The sequence below is a fragment of the Leucoraja erinacea genome, chromosome 26 (genome assembly GCF_028641065.1).
Source record: "Leucoraja erinacea ecotype New England chromosome 26, Leri_hhj_1, whole genome shotgun sequence".
In the NCBI taxonomy this organism is placed as follows: Eukaryota; Metazoa; Chordata; class Chondrichthyes; order Rajiformes; family Rajidae; genus Leucoraja; species Leucoraja erinaceus.
In genome coordinates, this window is record NC_073402.1 from 19,978,729 (window position 1) to 20,000,381 (window position 21,653).

The 21,653-nt window shown below is 42.0% G+C and overlaps 1 protein-coding gene across 1 annotated transcript in view; it reads left to right on the top strand.

Annotated features, from left to right (window-relative positions):
* clic4 (chloride intracellular channel 4) overlaps positions 1-21,653 on the top strand; it is a 103,428-nt gene that overhangs the window by 29,766 nt on the left and 52,009 nt on the right. The window contains exon 2 of the mRNA XM_055656318.1: positions 16,997-17,106. Coding sequence (XP_055512293.1) covers positions 16,997-17,106 — 110 coding nt within the window. The remainder of the gene's footprint in view (positions 1-16,996; positions 17,107-21,653) is intronic.

Consider the following 21,653-nt stretch of genomic DNA (forward strand, 5'->3'; position numbering starts at 1 on the left):
AATAAAGTCTCGCTGAGCAAAGGAGTAGCTTTTGAGTCTCAAAGTGGGAAAGAGAGGATAAGTGATTTAGGGAGGGAATTCTAGAGCTTAGGCTCTTGGCAGCTGAGCACACAGCTGCCAACACTGGAGCAATTAAATTCAAAGCTGAGCAAGAAGCCAGAATTAGACAGTAAATATCTTGTAGGATTATGTGATTGAAAGAGATGAGAGAGGCAGAAAAGGGCAAAACAATGGAGGGATTTTGAATATAAGGACGAGAATTTCAAAATCGAGATGGAGGCCAGTCAACAAGAGGGATGCGCAAATAAGACGGTGCGAGTTACGCCGGGACAGAAATGATTTGGATGATTTCAAGTTCACAGGTAGTTAGCCAGGACTGAGCGAGAATAAAAGTGAGGAACAAAAATATGATAGATAAGGGTTTCAGCTGAGTTGGGGCAGGTTAGACTACTGAGATGAAAATGACAAATGCTTTCAAGTAACATATCCAAACTTCACCCCTGGGCCAAACTTTATACCAAAATTACAAAGAGTCTGTTCATTTTGTGAATTCAGTGCCATTTGTTTTTTGTGAAGAACCGTTTGTAGAATAAAGCAGCTATTTTAATGCAACCCACTGTGTTATCATGTTTAAACCACACATGAATGAAGGATTGAGTTTGGTCTTCTTATGATTTTGAGATTATGAATGGATGCTATTTTGTTCTTCTCATCCCATCACGTGCTGCACTCTACCAACGTTTATTTGTGAATTATATGCATTTCTGTGGTTCCAGGTAGTGACAGGATTTTTTAATACAGAGCGTCAGTCTCCAACTGCCTATGACAGAGAAACCCTTTGTGCATAACGACAGCATTTGAATCCTCCGTGTTTAATTAGCAATTTATAGGTTTCCACGTCATTCCCGGTGAAATAGATTGATTATAATGAGACTCCCAGTCACTGGCATTTAACTGTTTTTTCTCCCTTCAGGAAAAGGAACTAGCTTCCAACTAGCACCTGTTTATAATTTAAATAGAGCCTATGAGACTCGTCTTAGCAGGAAAATCAGAGCAATTCTTAAAGATATGGTCTCCTTTCATTGATTTATTACAAGTATAGTATGGTGCAAGACAACTCTGGAAAGTAACCGTTTGTGAACTGGGTGATGGGTTTGGCTATGGAAGTAGGGATATCCCTTTTCTGTTTCTGTTTCTTTTCTTCTTTTTTTTCCTTCTTTTCTACTTTTTTTTTTTTTTACAATTCTATGGGTTTTTCTCTTCATCTTTCTACAGGCTATCACTTGCTAACCCCGGGAGTTATACTCCAGGGGTTTACACATCACCACTTCCTTCACTCTTTACTTTTCTCGCTTTCTCTTTCTTGTGTTACCTTTCCCTTGCTAAATTTAAAACAGAAGTTGTACACAAAATGTATAATGTTTTATGCCATGGTTTAGACTACTGTCACTGCTCCTAATAAAAATACAAATTAAAAAAAAAATAAAAAAAATTTCAATAGCCATACCATCTTTCTATATTTACCTAATTAATTTTGAGACATGGGTAATGCTGGCATGTATTACTCACTTCTAAATGCCCTCGAGAAGCTAGTGGTGAGCTTTCCCTTTAAATCCTGCAGTAATTCTGGCAAAAATGGTTCCAAGATACTCTTGGGTAGGGAGTTGCAAAATCTAGAGCTGGTGAAAATAACCAGCAATTTAGTTATAAGTCAGGAAGGAGTTGTCGAGTTATGCTTGTAATAAGGCTCGTACGACGACATAAACAGAGTATACCTTTAATCTGTACAATAACAGCAGCAACTGCAACAGCCTCGTGTAAGCCCAGGCCTCTCTCTAACTGCCCACACCCTGGGTTCCAGTCACATCCGGTTACTGGAGCCTGGCTTCTGGCAGGGTCCTAGTGCCCCTCTGCTCAGCCTTACACTATTATTGCATAATACCACATCTCCCTTTCTTTGAGAACAAAGGGTGGACTACCTTTGTCTCTGCAGGTCTTAAGGGGTTTATTCTGCCCTTTTGCTGGAAGACCTGTCCCTGATCTAAGCATGCAAAATACAAATAAAATAACTTACACGTTACCATACTGTGAACTATTCTTTCAGGTTTCAGGTAAATGTAACAGGTTTACAGAACATTTTCACATCACATTTCACTCTCTCTTTTTCTTTATTGTAGAAAACAGATCAATAAATCACAAATCAAGTCTCTTCGGCTGTCTAACCTCTCTCCCACACCTTGTCCGCACAGTCTCTGTGGTGGGGCCCTCTCCGCTGGGTGATGCTGTCACTGGTGGAGCTGGGTCTGGTGGAGCTGGCTCTGGTGGAGCTGGCTCTTCTCCCACCGGTGGCTCATCCGCATCGACTACCTCACTGTTGGTCTGCAGCGGCACCAAGTGCTGCCGGTTCCTCCTCAGTGTGCCCTGAGGCACCTGGACGATATAAGAGCGAGGTGCATTGTGTGTAGATAGCACTTTGCCCTGGACTCGTGCATCGGTGATCCACACATCCTCCCCAGGTATTAGTGGCTCCAGATTTCTCGCTCCGTGCCTCTTGTCAAAGGATCTTGCGTCGTTCCACCTCTTCTCCCTTTCTTTGGCCCCCAGCGCGTTGTAGTCAGGCAAAACTGGATTCAGCAGGGTTGGAAGGGCAGGAACTGTAGTGCGGAGGCGGCGCCCCATCAACAGCTCGGCCGGGCTATAGCCGTTCCGTAGAGGGGTTGCTCTGTAGGCCAGCAATGCAAGATATGGGTCTGACGCCTTTGTTAGCAGGTTTTTCACGGTTTGTACAGCGCGTTCCGCCTCCCCATTGCTCTGAGGAAACCTGGGGCTGCTCGTGATGTGCATAAAGCCATACTCTGCTGCAAAGGATTTAAAGTGGCTACCTGAGAACTGGGGCCCATTGTCACTTTTAAGAAATTCACAAATTCCATGACGAGCAAATATGGATTTCAGGTGCACAACCACATCTGTGGACCTTGTCGGTGATAGCAGCGCAACTTCCACATATCTTGAGAAATAATCTACGACTAATAGATAAGTCTTGTTTTTCAGCGTGAATAGGTCAGCTCCCAAGGTTTGCCAAGGCCTGTCTGGCATCTCCGTTGGCATCAGCGGCTCTTTGACGTTCCTTCTCTCTTGGATGCAGGTTCTACATTTCAGCACCATGTCATTCAGCTGGCTGCTGAGTCCTGGCCACCATACCGTCTGTTTGGCCCGGCCCCTGCACTTTGTCACCCTCAGGTGTCCCTCATGTAGTCTCTGCAGCACATCACCTTGTAAGGCTGATGGGATGACGAGCCTCGTGCCCCGCAGCAGCAGCCCATCGTGCACAGTCAGCACTGCTCTATCAGCCCAGTAATGTCTCAGCACTCCCTGCAGTTGGCTTTTGTCGGGCCAGCCGTCTGTGCAGTACTCCATCAGTGCAGAGCATGTGCTGTCTGCCTGTAGGTGCTCACGTAGGCTGCTCAGATAATCTCCACTGACAGGAATGTTGCTGATGACAGAGTTTACATAGATGTTGGTGTCCTCTGATCCCAAGGTGATGCCGTCAACCCTGCACACAAGCTGAAGCCTTTCTATGGCAGGTCTTCCCAACAGTGCAGTGTGGAGGTCTTTTACTACATAAATGTCCTCTATGGCTGTCTTGTTGCCTCTGTGCAGTGTTTCTCTGGCTACGCCCAGGACAGAGAGTGCATTGCCCCCTGGCCCAAACAATGGGCGTGTCGACACTGCCAGGCACTTCACATCATGCCCCCCTGTAATGTCATGGTACACCTCCGCTGGCATGGCGGTGACATCAGCACCAGTATCTATTTTAAAGCACACTTTTTTTTGTCTCACTTGTAGCTGCACCGTCCACGGGTCTTTTCCAGCATCCACGGATCCCAGGAAAAAGCTCTCTTCTTCCTCTGTAGTGACAGCATTGAGAGATTTTGCACTGTTTCTGCACACTTTGCCATAATGTCCCTTTTTGCCACAGTTGTGACACACAGCATCTTTAGCAGGGCATTCCAATTTTCCATGCGAGGGCATTTTTCCACATCTATAGCAGGCCTTTGAACCTGGCTGTGGCTGTGTATTAAATTTATTTTTGCCTGGTGTTTGTGCTTGTGGCTGAGGCTTTGAGGGAAATTTGGGTTTTCTGTAGCTTTTAGCATGCACAGCATCAACATTTGAGCACTTGCTAGCACCGCTATTTTCTCCTCTTAAGTCAAACCGCTGTCGTCTAACTTCTTCAGACTGCCTTGTCTTTGTTATAGCCGTTTCAAGGGTTAGGTCTCTGTCTAGCTGTAGCTTTTCGGACAATGAGACGTTTCTCAGCCCAACCACTAACCTGTCGCGGATCAGCTCGTTCTGTAACTGTCCATAGTTGCAGTGTTCAGCTAATCCGTATAGAGCAGTGATGAAGGAATCCACCGTTTCTCCTGGCAGTTGCACACGCTGATTGAACTTGGCTCTTTCATAGATTACATTCTTTTTAGGCACAAAAAATGCATCAAAGCCTGCCTTGACATCCGTGTACACCCTCCTCTCATCTGCAGTTAGCGTTAGCCCCTTTAGCACATCTTCTGCTTCATCGCCCATGCAATACACTAACGTGTTCACCTGGTTTTCTGCCGACGTCGCGTTTAAATTGCTTGCAAGCCTGAAGCGGTCGAATCTCCTGATCCAACGCTCCCATTCTTGAGGCTTGGTAAAATCGAATGGCTCTGGAGGTTGTATTGTGAACGTAGCAGTGGGTGTAAGTTGCGCCATATCTGCCAGCTCGTCTCCTATTTCCCGCCAAAACGATACACCGTCCTCTTCTTCTTTAATTATTTTCTTGCTTACAAGTCTCCCAGTTCTGGCACCATGTCGAGTTATGCTTGTAATAAGGCTCGTACGACGACGTAAACAGAGTATACCTTTAATCTGTACAATAACAGCAGCAACTGCAACAGCCTCGTGTAAGCCCAGGCCTCTCTCTAACTGCCCACACCCTGGGTTCCAGTCACATCCGGTTACTGGAGCCTGGCTTCTGGCAGGGTCCTAGTGCCCCTCTGCTCAGCCTTACACTATTATTGCATAATACCACAGGAGTGTGACTCGGAAAGGAATCTGCAGGTGGTGATGTTTCTAAGTACTTGCTGCCACAGACCTTCTCAGCAGCCTGCCGTGCAGTTTGTCAATGATGCACACTTGCCGCTCTGTTGTCTAAGTGGTAGGAGGAGTGAATGGGAGATAGTGGGGGTAGGTTCTATGCATTTGGCCCATATCCCTCTAGATCTTTGCTATCCATACATATATATTGATCTGCAGAGCGATGCATAATGATATTTATCATGTGCACTATGCGAAAGTGCTGTTTCGCTCATGGATTAGAATTTATATCATTGCTAGTTCCATTGTGTATGTTAATGTGTGTGTGTATATATACGCACATGCTCACATGCACACACACAGGAACTTTCAATGAATTCATTCTAATCCATGAAGAAAACAGCACGTTCTCATTGTGCACATGGTGCAGTATTATTATGTATCCTTATGCAGATCAATAGTTGTACATGGATAGGAAAGATTTAGGACATGGGCCAAATGCAGGCAGGTGAGACTTGTGTAGATGGGGGATCTTGGTCGGTGTGGGCAAGTTCGGCAGAAGGGCCTGATTCCTTGCTTGTGTGAGTCGGTGACTCTAAACGTGGAATGTATATCGAGTCAGAAAATGAAATTACAATGTGATCGGCTTTTGTCTGTTCGACTGAGTCAATAATTCCCAGGAAATTGTGGTTTAGACATAAGAAAAAAAGTTACACATGTGCAGTGCATTGCTTAAGCCTGACCAAGAAAGGAAAAATAATCAGAAAGCAAAACAATCATCAATTCTGATGACTCGGGCAGGATTAATTAGGGCATCAGTGGAGAGTCTGAGAGCTGGCATTACACAGGAAAACTGGCAGCCACTACAGTCTGAGCATGTTCCTTCCATCCCATCGCACAGTCATATTTCTGGCGCGAGCTATGAATAAACCTTTCTGCCATTTATCTCACACCTTCTAAACTAACTCTTTCAGCACCACTCACGAACAAGTTCATAGTTACTTGGTAAAATTATTTATACTCAGTCATTAACTGTTTCAGTATAAATTAAATAATTGACAATGTTTTTAAAGTTATTTTGATCACAACATTTGTTTCTCTTTCCCTCCCTTTTTCTCCTCACTCAGCCATTTTAGACATTGTACTTCCTATTTTGTTTTACATTTCCAGAACACGTTTCCTGTTGGTCCTAAATAGTTTCACCTGACACTTGTAAATCAGTGCTCCAACTAAACCAAGTAAGAAACAAAGGGAGCTGTGACCCTCACAGGAAGCACAGGAAATATAAGAACGTAAAAAAACAGGACCAGGCTATTTAGTCTTCTGTGGATATTCCACCACTCAGTCAGTTCCAGGCCGATCTTCATTTTTTTTAATGTTGTTTTAGTTTTACAGATACAGCGTGGAAACAGGCCCTTCGGCCCACTGAGTCTGTACCGACCAGTGATCCCCGCACATTCACACTACCCTCCTCACACTATGGACAATTTAAGCCAATTAACCTACACTCCACACTCTGTATGTCTTTGGAGTGTGGGAGGAAACTGAAGATCTTGGAGAAAATCCACGGGGAGAACGTACAAACTCCGTACAGATTAACGCCCGTTGTCGGGATTGAACCCGGGTCTCTGGGGTTATAAAGCAGCAGTTCTACCGCTACGCCACCAGGCCACCCAGTAGATATATGACCAAACTTTCCATTTTTTCCCTTGAATCCCTTAATACCTGTTAGCAAACAAAAATCTATCAATCACGCATTTAAATTAACAACTGATCATGCCTGGTTTTTATAGAAACTAATCCAATATTTTTATGAATCTCACTCCTGAAAGATCTGGCTGTAATTTTTAGAGCAGCTTTAAACTTCCCAATCAGAGGAAATCCACCTTAATATCTGAAACACTTCAATTTAAATCTTAATGTTTCACGATAGAAGGAATAAAACCCCACGGTGTGGATTTTCTTCTTGTGGTTTGACTTGGAATTTAGAAATGATTTTGATAAATCTATACTGTATTATTTAGGAGCACAGGAGGGTGAGGAGTGATCTTATAGAAGTGTATAAAATCATGAGAGGAATAGATCGGGTAAATGCGCAGTCTCTTGCCCAGAGTAGGCAAATGGAGGGCAAGTGGACAGAGGTTTAAGGTGAAGGGGAAAAGATTTAATCAGAATCTGAGGGGTAACCTTTTCACACAAAGGGTGGTGGTGGTATGGAACAAGCTGCTAGAGGAGGTAGTTGAGACTACCCCAACATTTAAGAAATAGTTAGACAGGTACATGGATAGGACAGGTTTGGAGGTATATGGACCAAACGCAAGCAGGTGGGACTAGTATAACTGGGACACGTTGGCCGGTATGTGTGAGCAAATTGAGCTGAAGGGTCATTAATGTAAATGGTCAATTCTCAGTACAACTGCTGGTATTGTTAATCTTTCTCTGACACAGAATGTAGTTGAGGCCAGTTCATTGGCTATATTTAAGAGGGAGTTAGATGTGGCCCTTGTGGTTAAAGGGATCAGGGGGTATGGAGAAAAGGCAGGTACAGGATACTGAGTTGGATGATCAGCCATGATCATATTGAATGGCGGTGCAGGCTCGAATGGCCAAATGGCCTACTCCTGCACCTATTTTCTATGTTTCTATGTTTATCTCCCCACCTAACTCTAAATACTTGGAAAATTCTCAGAGGGAGTATTCTGTTTTAATTTTTTGTTACCAGGAACGCACATGTGTTTTTCAAGTCTCTTTCTATGCTGTATCATTCTATGAGTCTATGACTCCACTCTCTTGTCAATATGCGTTTGGCAATTAGTGCAGAACACAGTTCCACAGTGGAATTGAAGTCTGGGGAAAATTGTCCTGGTACCAGTCCCCTCTGCCCTTAGGTGTCTCCAGCTCACTATATTTTGCTAACCCATGGAATTTGAACTGACTAAAATGGTGGTTCGTTGACTTATCCACAATGTTGGTTTTACTCAAGTATAACCCTTGGCTGTTGATGTTTAATGACATTCAAATGTGCATTATTCATGCCACGTTCGCCTAAGGAATTGGTCCAGGTTTAATTTCTTCCGCTATTAAAGGAATGTATTTGCGTATTGCTTAAATATGCTGGTAAGCATAGTGCACCAAATATCCTGGTCCTTTCATTGGCTCTTTGTTCAGTTGGTTTTTCATGCATTTGGGTGTGTTTCATTAGTCACCCCCTGATTCCCCCCCCCTCCCCCCCCTCCCCCTCCCCCCCCCCCTTTTCCATGAGCTTCGTCCTGACTCTTCCCACACAGAAAACCGCGGGCACCGACAGTTTCTTCATGTAAATGGTCAATTCTCAGTACAACTGCTGGCATTGTTAATCTTTCTCTCCCCACCTAACTCTAAACTACTTGCAAAATTCTCAGAGGGAGTATTCTGTTTTTAAAAAAATGACCAGGAACGCACATGTGTTTTTCAAGAATGGCTTTAATTAATACTTTCTGTCGGCAGTAAAATTTGACTGAACTTTATCAGCATTGGATATCAACAAATTCACTCTCTGCATTAATGCATGCAACCTCTAAAATATTACAAAGGAACATAATTTGTCTTTATCACATTATTAAAGTGAATAACAGGCAAAAATGACTGATTTTCACTTTTATTCCGGTTAGTAAGCCCTGTTTTTTTTTAAAAATCTTGGCAACATTTCATGTTAGCTTAGCTTTTTGTGTGATAATGTGGGTGAAACAGCATAATGTTATTCTTTCACGTGTGGTATATGCCAAGCCTTGTTTTTTCATGCCGTTTGTGATGGCAAGGATCCTGTTGAAACTATCTCGCTCTACCCCTTTCCCAAACAAAAAGTGTTTTGTCACCTTGACACTTCAGTAAATATATTCTGTGTGTTGGCACACGAGCTACGACAAAATATTTGGTGATGTAAGGGTTAACAGGATGCGCTGTCTCCAAAAGCCCTCGGAGGAGATGGATGGTGATTAATAAACTTGGGTTGCTGAGAACCATTTTTTTTTTTACAGCTGGAGTTTCTTGGTACACTAACTTCTCCAGAATGCATTGGGTGTGTATCTTGCTGCAAATTATCTGGCCTAGGCGTACGGTATGAATGGACTTAAGGCTCTGATTCATACTCTGTGCCATGTTGGCTTGGAGAAATGTTATTTTTAAGTTGAGCTAATGTTGTGTGTTTTGAAACAGTGCCACATGCCTACTTAGTGAAGCTTTGTCTGAAATCTGAGGTGGGAAGGGAGGAATGAGAGTCTGTGGCTTTCCTCTACATTCCCAGGAGCAGTCGACAGCAAGGAGAACTGCTTGTCTGAAGGAATCCTAGTTCCCATACACAGCTTTTAATTGTGCCCCAAGGCTGGTTTGGGACAAGAAATAATTAACTTTAATTTGTCACAAAAACTGGAGCACTTACCTCTGCCTGGTTGGAGATAAGATCACTGTTTATCCTCACTGGTTCTGTGTTGTGGCAAGAAAGAAAATGACTGCTCCTCACACAGCGATCCTTGTTGGTTTCATGTGCTTGGCAGTTTTGATTTTATTCTGTGTTGTTTCAATAAAAGAATAGGCAATGGCTCTCATTGGCAAAGTTCACATTAAATGGCGATTGATAGATTCTAGATTTTGAATTAGTAAGGGTGTCAGGGGCTATGGGTACAAAGGCAGGAGAATGGGTTGAGAGTGAAAGATAGATCAGCCATGATTGAATGGTGGAGTAGACTGTGGGCTGAATGGCCTAATTTTGCTCCTATAACTTATGAAGTTATGAACTTATTATGGCTGCTTGGGTCATTAGCATGTGCCTGGTATTGGTCTAGACACACCTTGCTAATGATACATTGCTTCAAGGTGATGAAAGATTTAAAGAGTAAAGATTGTGTGATAATATGATAAATAATGTTCAGAACAGCCATTATAATTTCTCATGAATGTTACTTTTAGCCTTAGTGTAGTTTACAAATACAGCAAGGAAACAAGCCCTTCAGCCCTCCGAAACCACAGGCGAAACCATACACCATCTATCACCCGCTCACAGTAGTTATATGTTATCCCACTTTCTCATCCACTCCCTGCACATTAGGCGTAATTTTACAACCTACAAAACTTGCATGCGTATGGGATGTGGGAGGAAATTGGAGCACCCAGAGGAAACCCACGTAGTCACAGGGAGATAGACACAGAATGTTGGAGTAACTCAGCGGGACAGGCAGCTTCTTGGAGAGAAGGAATGGGTGACATTTCAGGTTGCGACCCTTCTTCAGACAGGGAGAACGTGCAAACTCCATGCAGATAGCACCCAAGGTCAGGACCGAACCAGCTGCGCCACTGAGCCACCCATCTGTAAAAGTGGTGGCTGTGACATTAAAACAGAAGAAAATCTGTATCTCAGGTCTTGGTGCGAATGAGCCCGATTAGAGATAAACATTTCAAGGTTAGCAGGGGAGAGTGGAATGAAGAGAAATGATTCAAGGTAAAATACTTTTTTTTAAATCGCCCACCATCATCAAAGCCAGGTCAGGATCGAACCGAGGTCTCTAGTGCTGTGAGATAGCAGCTCTACCAGCTGCGTCTTTGTGTCTTGCGTCCTGCACAAGTTATTGTTTTAAAACACTTCCTTCAAGGATATTCAGACTCGATGAGTCCTTCAAAATACCTGCACACAATCACCGTTCCGAAGACCTATCACACAAGAGCGAAGAAGGTGGTCTATATGTACAGGACAACATTTATATTAAAAAAAAAAGTTACGGCTTTTCTGAACAAAAGTTTAAAAAATAAAGACTTCATTGACAGAGGCAGTTCCTGGTGAGCTTGCACTCTGGTCTGTTTACACAAATGTAGTACAAGACAATGTTTGACCCCAAGAATTTTAAAGGAACAGGATGCATCTGCTGCTTACATCAGTCACTGTATTCTCATTAACCCCTTAACCGAACACCTGCTCCTGAAAAGTAAGTGAAGACATTCAAGGGCTTCATCATAATGCCCTCACCGACCTTGCACTATCTATCAAGGTTAGCTCGCCTTTGTTTCTCTACCCATCCTCATTCGCTTACACATCTTCAGATAATTGGATTGATATTGTAAAGGACAAATGTTTCCTCAAATAGTTCTTCTCTTGAGTGCAAAATAAGTTCAAGGAATAGTTAAATGTTATACTTTCTTTTCCCTTGGTGCAAATATATGTAAACAAATTGGTACAGTGATTTTTGAAGATGACCGTGAGTGAAGAAACAAACAAGAAGCAAGTTTTATATTAGCAATAGAACACAAACGCTGGTGATCATAGATAGGCAAAGTTTCCAGTCGGGACCCTTCGTCAGATACTTGATATTTCATAACTTCGTAGGTTCTAGGAACAGAATTAGGCTATTTGGCCCATCAAGTCTGCTCCGCCATTCAATCATGGCTGATCTATCTTTCCCTTTCAACCCCATTCTCCTGACTTCTTTCCATAGCCTCTGACACCTTTTCTTATCAAGAATCTATCAATTTCCACTTTAAATATATCCATTGCATTGGCCTCCACTGCTGTCTGAGGCAATGAATTTCACAGATTCACCACCCTCTGACTAAAGCAATTCCTCCTCGTATCCTTTTATTCTGAGTCTATGGCCTTCTTCTTCTTATCGAGTCCACACACAAGATTAGAAGTTGTTCAGCCAGAGCTGAACACACGTCTTGGAATCTGCATACAATGGTGTCTGTCTTGCGCTTCTTGTGCTTCTTGTGTGTGGTGGTGGAAAGATTGGCGAAAACAGGGCCGCGACGTGGACTCTCTGTCCTTGACCCCAGTCTATGGTCTCTGGTCCTAGACTCTCCCACTAGTGGAAACATCCTCCCCACATTCACTCTATCCAGACCTTAGACTAACCAATGCAAGGAAAATAATGGCATGATGCTGGAGCCCTTGAATGTCCTCGTTTGCTGCCTGATATCTGGTCGAACTCTTTAACATTGATGTTTGTGACCCCAAGGTTTAGATGCCATTGAGATTTCAGACTTAAGGTCTTCTTCCCTTGTGTTCTCTGTACAAGCTCTAGCAGCTTCTCATCGCTAAGATCTTGCCACGGACATTCTGCTGACAATATAATTACACTGACTAGAAGAATGGAGAGGGATAAAGTGATGGATGTGTTTCTCTTGGACTTTCAAAAGGTTTCAATGAAGGCCCTTGACAAAGGTCATAGTGTGTGGGTCAAGGGGCAGGGTAACAGAATCGATTGAAAAATGGATGTACAAAACTGTTCATAACTTCCAAGTTGCTTTAGCTGAGCTCCTGTGCTATTCTGTTAGAATCCTTCATTCTTAGACCCCCAGCTAATTATGAAATACAGAATCGCACATACACACAGTAAGGGAAAGATTGTAGAACACTGATTTTTTGACATTTTCCAGCCCCTTGATCTCGAGCAGCTTGGTTTCTGATTTTTCACAGCACAATATAAACAATGTACTCGCCATCTATGAGCTTGTTCTCCATAGAGAAATAATATGAGTCTTCTGGCCTCTAATCATAATTTGAGACTAAAACTCACTGCATAAGAACAGCAAACAACAAATATACTCCAAAGGGAGACACCATGTTAAAATGATTTGCTGTTCTTTTGACAACGCCAAGCTTCCAACACACAGCTGTCTAGAGCTGCCTGCAACATTGCTGAGGATTAAGAATGATTCAGTGTTTGGAGGGTTAAGTCCACAGTTTCATATGACACATCCCTGGGCTTTGTTCCCTGTGATTTATAGCAGTGCTACCAATTATGCTCCAAAGTCACTTTCCCATTTCAAACGCTAGCACCAAGAATCGACCAGACTCATTTAAAGAGGAGATTCTTGGCACCTTCCCAAAGATACTTTAAGAATGGCTATTGTATACTTATAGAGATGGAAACCCAGAAAAGGTCACCACGCGTTGTGCATATAGTAAGCTGTTAATGGATGGTTCAAGTAGCTTTTAAGTCTGGTCTCTGTTCTCGTTTGATTTTCTTTCCATCCCGTATTGTTTCTCCGAGTCAATCATTAAATATAAACATAAAATGCCAGGAATACAGAATGATTTGGACAGCATCTGTGGATAGAAGAACATAGTTAATGTTTCAGATCAAGAACCTTTCATTGGGTGATTTGTATTTATAAAGAGTTCCAATCAAAGGCCATTGGCTTTCACCCTCCACGGATGCTGCCTGACATGCTGAATGTTTACAGCATTTTTTACTTTTATTTTACATTGCGAGAATCTGTGGGAGTTTGCTTTTCTGCTTAGAGTTGACTGTTCCGTTGGGTACACACAAGCCAAGCAAAAAGGTGCACACTAAATGACAGAGCTTTGTTTTTAATGAGGCCATTTTATAGCAATTCATAATTTGTTCAGTTATACACATTTGCTGTTTTCTAGACTGGTATCTGAAATATTTAATTCTTCACATCAATAAATAAAAATGCCTGAGGTACTTGTGAGCAGAACTCTAGTGTAGCGATGAGCAAGACTGGCAACATATTGGCTGACCTGACACTAGCAGATTGTGACCATGGACCCAATGGTTGATTGCTCATTAATTTTAAAGGCACAAATTCAAAAGCAAAAATAGAGAGTCTCAGTGTTAACAATGATGGATTCAAAAGGGATAAATGTTTAGAGGCTTTGCAGAAACCTTATGCAATTAGAATGTAATATTCTCACTTACTTCTATGTGAGGCTAAAATGGCAGACCAACTCAAGCTATACCTGTCCTATAGTATATAAAATGTATTATCTTTTGGCTTTGAACAGGAATATATGTTATGCCTGTCTTAAGTGGAGTCAATGTAAAAGCATGCATACGTCTGTAAATATATGACGTCAATAGAATGTAAAACGTTTTGCTTTAGTTTATTATTATCACATGCACTGAGATACAGTGAAAAGATATTTGCTTGCTGTCCAGTCAGTGAATAGACTATACATAATTACAATCAAACCATCCATAGTGTACAGATACGGGATACAAGGAATAGCGATTAGTGTGAGATAAAATCCAGTAAAGACCGATAAAATATACTCCAAGGGTCTCCAATTAGGTGGATGGAAGATCAGGACCACTCTCTCATTGGTGATAGGATAGTTGAGTTGCCTGATAACAGCTGGGAAGAAACTGTCCCTGAATCTGGAGGTGTGCGGTTTCAAACTTCTGTGTCTCTTGCATGATGGAAGAGGGGAGAAGAGCGAGTGACCGGGGTGAGACTCGACCTTGATTATGCTCACAAGACTGACATGTAAAACTTTGAGGTCAAAGGTTATCCTTGGAAGTTGTAAATGTTTAGATTTTTGCTCAGCTGCCATGTTAACTAAATAGTTCCAAATTGGATATTCCTTCAGTGTGGGAAATGTAACAACAGTGGAACTATCTGGGGACAAGATTCAGAGGAAATGGGAAGTCGACCAAGGAATGGCAGATGGAATTTGTCGGACATTTGTAAGGTGTTGCATTTTGATAAGCTTAACCAGGGCAGGACTTACTCAGTAAATGGTAGGGTCCTGGAGATTGTTGTAGAACAGAGAATTCAAAGGGTGCAGATCATAAGTCCATGAAAGCACCACACAGGTTGCTAGGATGGCAAAGAAGGCATCTGGATATTTATCTTCATTGATTAGGACTTTGTGTACTGGTGTTAGGTGTTAGATCATCATATTACAACTGTACAAGTCAGGTCTGCAACTATGTGGGCATGTGCCAAAAGGTCTGTTTGTATGCTGTATGTCTCTGTGACTTGAACAAAAACATCATAAGTGAGTCATGTTTGTTGAACATAAAGATGGAGCACAATATATTCCAAAGCAAGAACTTCAATTAGCAATGTTACAAAATTTTGAGATTTAAAAAATCAAGTCTGCAATTTATCCCATCAGATAAAGCATAACAATAAGTTAATTTGACACCTAATTCACTTTCATATCTCAAGTAATAAAAAAGTTATGGCCATTTTCATACTCTGAAATTAGCATCTTGTTCCCTATTGATTTTCTATGGACACAACAAAAAAGCTGTGATCGTGGACAGTCAAAAGCCCATAACCTTCTTAAAAATTAAGAGAACTGAATGAAATTTTCAGTTATCATAGATTGAAGCATTCTGAAACAAATATAAAATAATCTTACTTGGATGACCTGAAATTAAAGCATATAATTAGTTAGTTACCCAATTGTAGCTAATTTCAAACTTCAATTACTAGTCTAAACATCTATCCATTTCTTAATAAATGATTAACATTTTTAAATAGCCTAAGTGTCCAAATAATATTCACAAATAATTCACAATAAAACATGATTTTTAAATCTCATTTACATCAATTTATAGGCCAAATGGAAGGAATTTAGTGTTCATTTGCTGTAAATTAAAGTCAATTTAAATCGGCTTTCTAGTGGGTTCCTGTGAACGCGCTTGTTTAGAACGTTCACATTGCGCTGGATTTGTGCCCTCAAGTGCCCAGAAAAATACTGCGGGATATAAAGAGCCCAAAATGAGCTACTCGCTATAGAAAACTTTATATACAGGGTTATAGACAAGCCTCATTTAATGTAAAAATAAGGTACATACCTTTAATTGTTTGCTTTATAAAACCCTGGGGCTGCGAGAGGTTGCGGAGTGAGAGAGTGATTTTTAAACTACTATAAATATTATACAAGGCCATAAAAACTAATAATACCTTTTGCGACGGGATCTTTCATCGATTTTCCGTTAATGATTTACTAGGCTGAACATTTTCGATTGCAACAGCCTAGTAAAAATCGCGTTTTAAACCCGCCCCCTCTAAACAGCGCCAAAATCACACACAAGGGGTGGGGCAGATGCTCAGCCACGATTCAGGTACGTTTTGTAACATACCTACTTCAATGGATAAAAGAGTGATTTCCTACTATTTATTAATAATTAAGAGTGAACGTCTATTTCTGGTTCTTTAAAACTTAATAAATTACATTTTTTCCAAAGCTTTTTGAATTGAACTTAACATTTCTAAGCATTGTCGAAAAAGAGGACTTTGCCGTCCAGCTGTGTTTATTGTCCTATCACCATTTCCCTATATTGCACATTCTCTTATACCTACGCTTCTAGGTCTGGTCATGCCTAGAGTTATAGTCAATTTCAGCAATGGAGTATCATGACAGCACTGTTCAATGTAAGCAAAGATTCAGTGCAAGCATCAATCATGGTTCGTAGACAAAAATGCTGGGGAAACTTAGCAGGTGAGGCAGCATCTATGGAGCGAAGGAAATAGGCAACGTTTTGGGTCGAAACCCATCTTCAGACCTTCACCGTTCCAAATGTTACCTATTTCCTTCACTCCATAGATGCTGCCTCACCTGCTAAGTTTCTCCAGCATTTTTGTCTTCAAGTAGACTGTTGAACATCATTTTCTAAAGGGGATTAGGGATGTGCGTTACATGTTCATCTTTCCAGAAATATCTAGATTCCTAGAATTTAGTTAAGAAAAAAGGTTGTTAGGAAAGATGTAACAAGAATAATGATGAAGGGATAAAATATTCTTCACTGGTGACACGTTTACCTGACATTTTATGATCATCAAGAAATGGACTTGTTTAGTTTAAAGATACAGTGTGGAAACAAGCCCTTCGGCCCATCGAGTCGACCCTGACCAGCGATCCCCGCACATTAACACTGGTCTACACACACTGGGGACAATTTTACATTTATACAATTATATCAAATCAATTAATCTACAAATCCGTATGTCTTTGGAGTGTGGGAAGAAACCAAAGATCTCGGTCACGGGGAGAACGTACAGACTCCGTAAGCACCAGGATCAAACCCGGATCTCAGGCGCTTTAAGGCAATAGCTCTATGGCTACACCATCGTGCCACCCCTACAGTTCTGCAGTACTGATGAATGCTTTCTTGTGTTTAATTTTCTGCAGGCTGGGAGTGATGGAGAAAGCATCGGTAACTGCCCCTTCTCTCAACGACTCTTCATGATCTTGTGGCTCAAGGGTGTGGTTTTCAATGTCACAACAGTTGATCTTAAGAGGTAAGCGTTTTTTATGGCCATGGGCTTGTAATATGTATTTGCCAATCGACATTGCTGTAGAATTAGATAACCAACTCACTTGAAGTAAGTTCTTCCAGTGTGCGAGATTATGACCTGAACTTTATAGTACATTTATTCCGCTGGACGCAGAATCTGAAATTATATAGTGCAGAATAAGCCAATCTGAATCATCCTCAATATTCAACTTTGCACAGGTAAAAACTTCCCAAATTAGATAAAATAAATGTCACTGACATTTTATGGTCCCAATGATGGTAGGTGCAGCTCACTGCTTTTTCAGCAATGAATTGAACAGCAATGAGTTGAATTGAAAGATATAGCAGGGAAACAGGCCCTTCAGCCCATTGAGTCCACACTGACCATCGATCACCCGTACACACTGGTTCTACATTATCCCATTTTCGCATCCAATCCCTACACACTGGGGCAAATTTACAGCAGCCAAATTGCCTACAAAATCGCACGTTTTTGGGATGTGGGAGGAAACTGGAGCACCCGGAGAAAACCCACGTGGTCACAGTGGGCGTGTGCAAACTCCACACAGACAGCACCTGAGGTCGGAATCAAAGCTGGATCTCTGATACTGAGAGGCAGCAGCTCTACCCGCTGCACCACTATGCCGCTCTGTGCAGCAGCTTCTAGTGTTGGCATGTGCAGGGTTAAAGTAAGACTGTTGGAATTTTCCATCTGTACTTCTTGTTCCTTTACATTAATGATGTGTTGCCTCCATGAAAGGAATTGATACAGAAATTGTGTGTGAATTGTGTTTATTACATATTGTAAAGGTGTAAAGAAGTTAGAGCACGTAAAAACAGTTGTAACAGAATATTATCAGTGGAGTAATTGGAGGTTCTACTGAAAAATATTTTGGGCTGAGTACATTTATGGCTAATATTTTTTATAAAGTACTTTGTTTTTGTTTTTTCTATTTAATATTTTGCTCCCCTAATTTCAATTGTTTGTCCCAATCTTTTATTTTGCTTCAGCATGATTTACATAAAGTTTATCTGTTCTGCTTATCATTATCTGTTTTTTATGGTCTATGTATCAGAGAGGGTTCTGCTTTCTGGTTGTTGAGCCTTTCTACCTTCTGCACTGCTCACAAATTCACGCAGATGCCCAATGACTGGAAGCCTTCACTTACACACCTGCAACGAGTCTCTGAGCAACTGTTAGTTGGGCGAAGGCCAAAAACAGCTCATTAATTGCACACAGTGAAATATAAGCCAATGTTTGCTGCTCCAGGATACAGTATCAATGAGTGTACACAGTGAGTACTCGTTATTGATTGTAAAGCCCTTCTGGATGTCCATAGGTATCGCAAGAAGCCTGGAACAGAAAACATGGAAGCGCTTGGTATTTTGCACAGCTTTTTTCGGGCGGCATAGTGGCACAGCGGTAGAGTTGCTGCCTTACAGTTGCAGAGACCTGGGTTCGATCCTGACTAGGGGTACTGTCTGTATGTAGCTTGTACGTTCTCCCTGTGACCACGTGGGTTTCCTCTGGGTGGTCTGGTTTCCTCCCACACTCCAAAGACATACAGGTTTGTAGGTTAATTACTTTAGTAAAAATTGTAAATTGCCCCTAGTGTGTAGGATAGTGGGATTGGTATTAGGGAGAGCAGTATGGTGGCAGTGTATAGGGTGATTTGCTGGTTGGCGTGGACTTGGTGGATCGAAGGGCCTGTTTCCATTCTGTATCTCTAAAGTCTGAAGTGGTCTAATTGCTCTGTGAGAAGCAATTTTGGTTCTATAGAGGTCATTTTTAATTATTTTGTTAATTATCTTGCCAGATTTTGCTGGCAAGCCCAGCATTTAACGACCATTCCTAATATTCCTTGAACCGACTGACTTGTTATCCCTGACATGATGAGATTTCTACCCTTTTCCTGTTTTTTTTTATTTTTTTTATTTTATTTTTATTAGAAGTACGGTAAATTACAATCCTACACAACACATATATCTTAATACATTTTTTGTACCGCTTCATTTTTTTTGAGCTTTAAGAAAAAGGTAGAAGTAAGGAAAGTAAAGAAAGTGCAAGAGAGTCGTGAAGTGCAAGAGTGTTGGGAAAAGAAAGCCCCTTAGGAAAGAAGTTAGAGAAGGAAGTAAAGTGAGAAAATAGACCCTAGAAAAGAAAGAAAGAGAAAATAGAAACAATCGCTCTATTATAACATTAAACTCCGCAGAAAGGGGACTACCAACCAAGTCTGTTTTTGTTGTTTTACCTCCCGTTACCAGGTCCTGATACCACTTATTTATATATTTGTTTTTTTTTAATTACTATTGCACCTCATACTTGTAATAGGTCCAAAAACATAGACCACGTCTTTTGGAATTGGTCTGCTTCCTGACCTTTTCCTGTTTTTAATGCAGATTTCCAGCATCTACAGATTTTTCCTTTGCTGTCTTTGTAGATGAGTCAATTTGAGTTTTATCATGCCGTGGTGCGGCAGGATGTTGGAAAATTCCTTAGAGCTTTTTCCACTGCCCTTATCTCCACTGATACCAGGACAAAAATAGAGCAGCTCCAAATGACCCTTGCATGAAGTCTGTGATCCTCCTTTCAATTACAGCTACCACCAAACCTAATTTAAGAAGCACAGTTCTATTCTGAAAATTAAAATTAAAAGGGAGAAAAAGTAAACAGCAACTTATCAAGTAGAACACACATTTGCCATGGAACTTGCTTCTCATGTTGGACAAAACCAATCAAAGTTGAACAAAGCAGTAGTTTGTAAGAACAGCAGGGCAGTACAGTGGTGCAGCAGCAGAGCTCGGCACAGTGGCGCAGAGCATCAGAGACACAGGTTTCATCCTGACTATGGTGCTGTCTGTATGGAGTTTGTACATTCTTCCTGTGACCGCATGGATTTTCTCCAGGTGCTCTGGTTTCCTCCCACACTCCAAAGATGTACAAGTTTGTAGGATAATTGCTTTTGGTTAAGATTGTAAATTATCCCTAGTGTGTCGGATAGCGTTAGTGTACCTGGTGATCGCTGGTCGGCGCGGACACGGTGGGCCAAAGGGCATGTTTCCGCACTGTATCTCTAAAGTCTAAAGTCACCAGAGCCCGGGTTTGATCCTGACCTCCGGTTCTATCTGTGCTGAGTTTGTATGTTCTCCTTGGGATTGTGTGGACTTTCTCCGGGTGCTCTGGTTTCTTTCCACATTCCAAAGACGTGCAGGTCATAGGTTATTTGGCTTCTGTAAGTTGCCCTAGTGTGTAGGAGGTGAATGTGGGATAACATAAAACTAGTGAACTGTGCTGTGGACTGTTTCCAAAGGGCCAAAAGGCCTGTTTCCATGCTGTATATCTAAACTAAACTAAACTAAACTAAACACAGCTTTACAAGGTTGAGGAATTTCCTGATATGAACTACCTACCTGCTAAAATTATTAAGGTTTTCATATAAAATAGCAACATACTGATGGATGGATGACATTATACTCTGCCGGGGACTTTGAAACTGCTTTTTAATTTAATTTTTATTTTATTTAATTTAATAAACTTTATTTCAGACTCAAGGTCCAGACAAGGGACAACATTACATAAAAATACATTGCATATAAAAACAATATAAAATACCAGATTCAGATTCAGATTCAATTTTAATTGTCATTGTCAGTGTACAGTACAGAGACAACGAAATGCATTTAGCATCTCCCTTGAAGAGCGACATAGCAAACGATTTGAATAAAAAATAAATAATAAGTGTCCGGGGGGGGGGGGGGGGGGGGGGTGATTGGCAGTCACCGAGGTACGTTGTTTAGTAGAGTGACAGCCGCCGGAAAGAAGCTGTTCCTCGACCTGCTGGTTCGGCAACGGAGAGACCTGTAGCGCCTCCCGGATGGTAGGAGGGTAAACAGTCCATGGTTGGGGTGAGAGCAGTCCTTGGCGATGCTGAGCGCCCTCCGCAGACAGCGCTTGCTTTGGACAGACTCAATGGAGGGGAGCGTGGAACCGGTGATGCGTTGGGCAATTTTCACCACCCTCTGCAGTGCCTTCCGGTCGGAGACAGAGCAGTTGCCATACCATACTGTGATGCAGTTGGTAAGGATGGTCTCGATGGTGCAGCGGTAGAAGTTCACCAGGATCTGAGGAGACAGATGGACCTTCTTCAGTCTCCTCAGGAAGAAGAGACGCTGATGAGCCTTCTTGATCAGAGTAGAGGTATTGTGGGTCCAAGAGAGGTCATCGGAGATGTTGACTCCCAGGAACCTGAAGCTAGAAACACGTTCCACCTCCGTCCCGTTAATGTGGATGGGGGTGTGCGTGCCACCTCTGGACTTCCTGAAGTCTACAATGAGCTCCTTGGTCTTCTTGGAGTTAAGGGCCAGGTTGTTGTCAGCGCACCATGCTGCTAAGTGCTGGACCTCCTCCCTGTAGGCCAGCTCATCGTTGTTGCTGATGAGGCCAATCACCGTTGTATCATCTGCATACTTGATGATGGTGTTAGTACCATGTACAGGTGTGCAGTCATAGGTGAAGAGGGAGTAGAGGAGGGGGCTCAGCACACAGCCCTG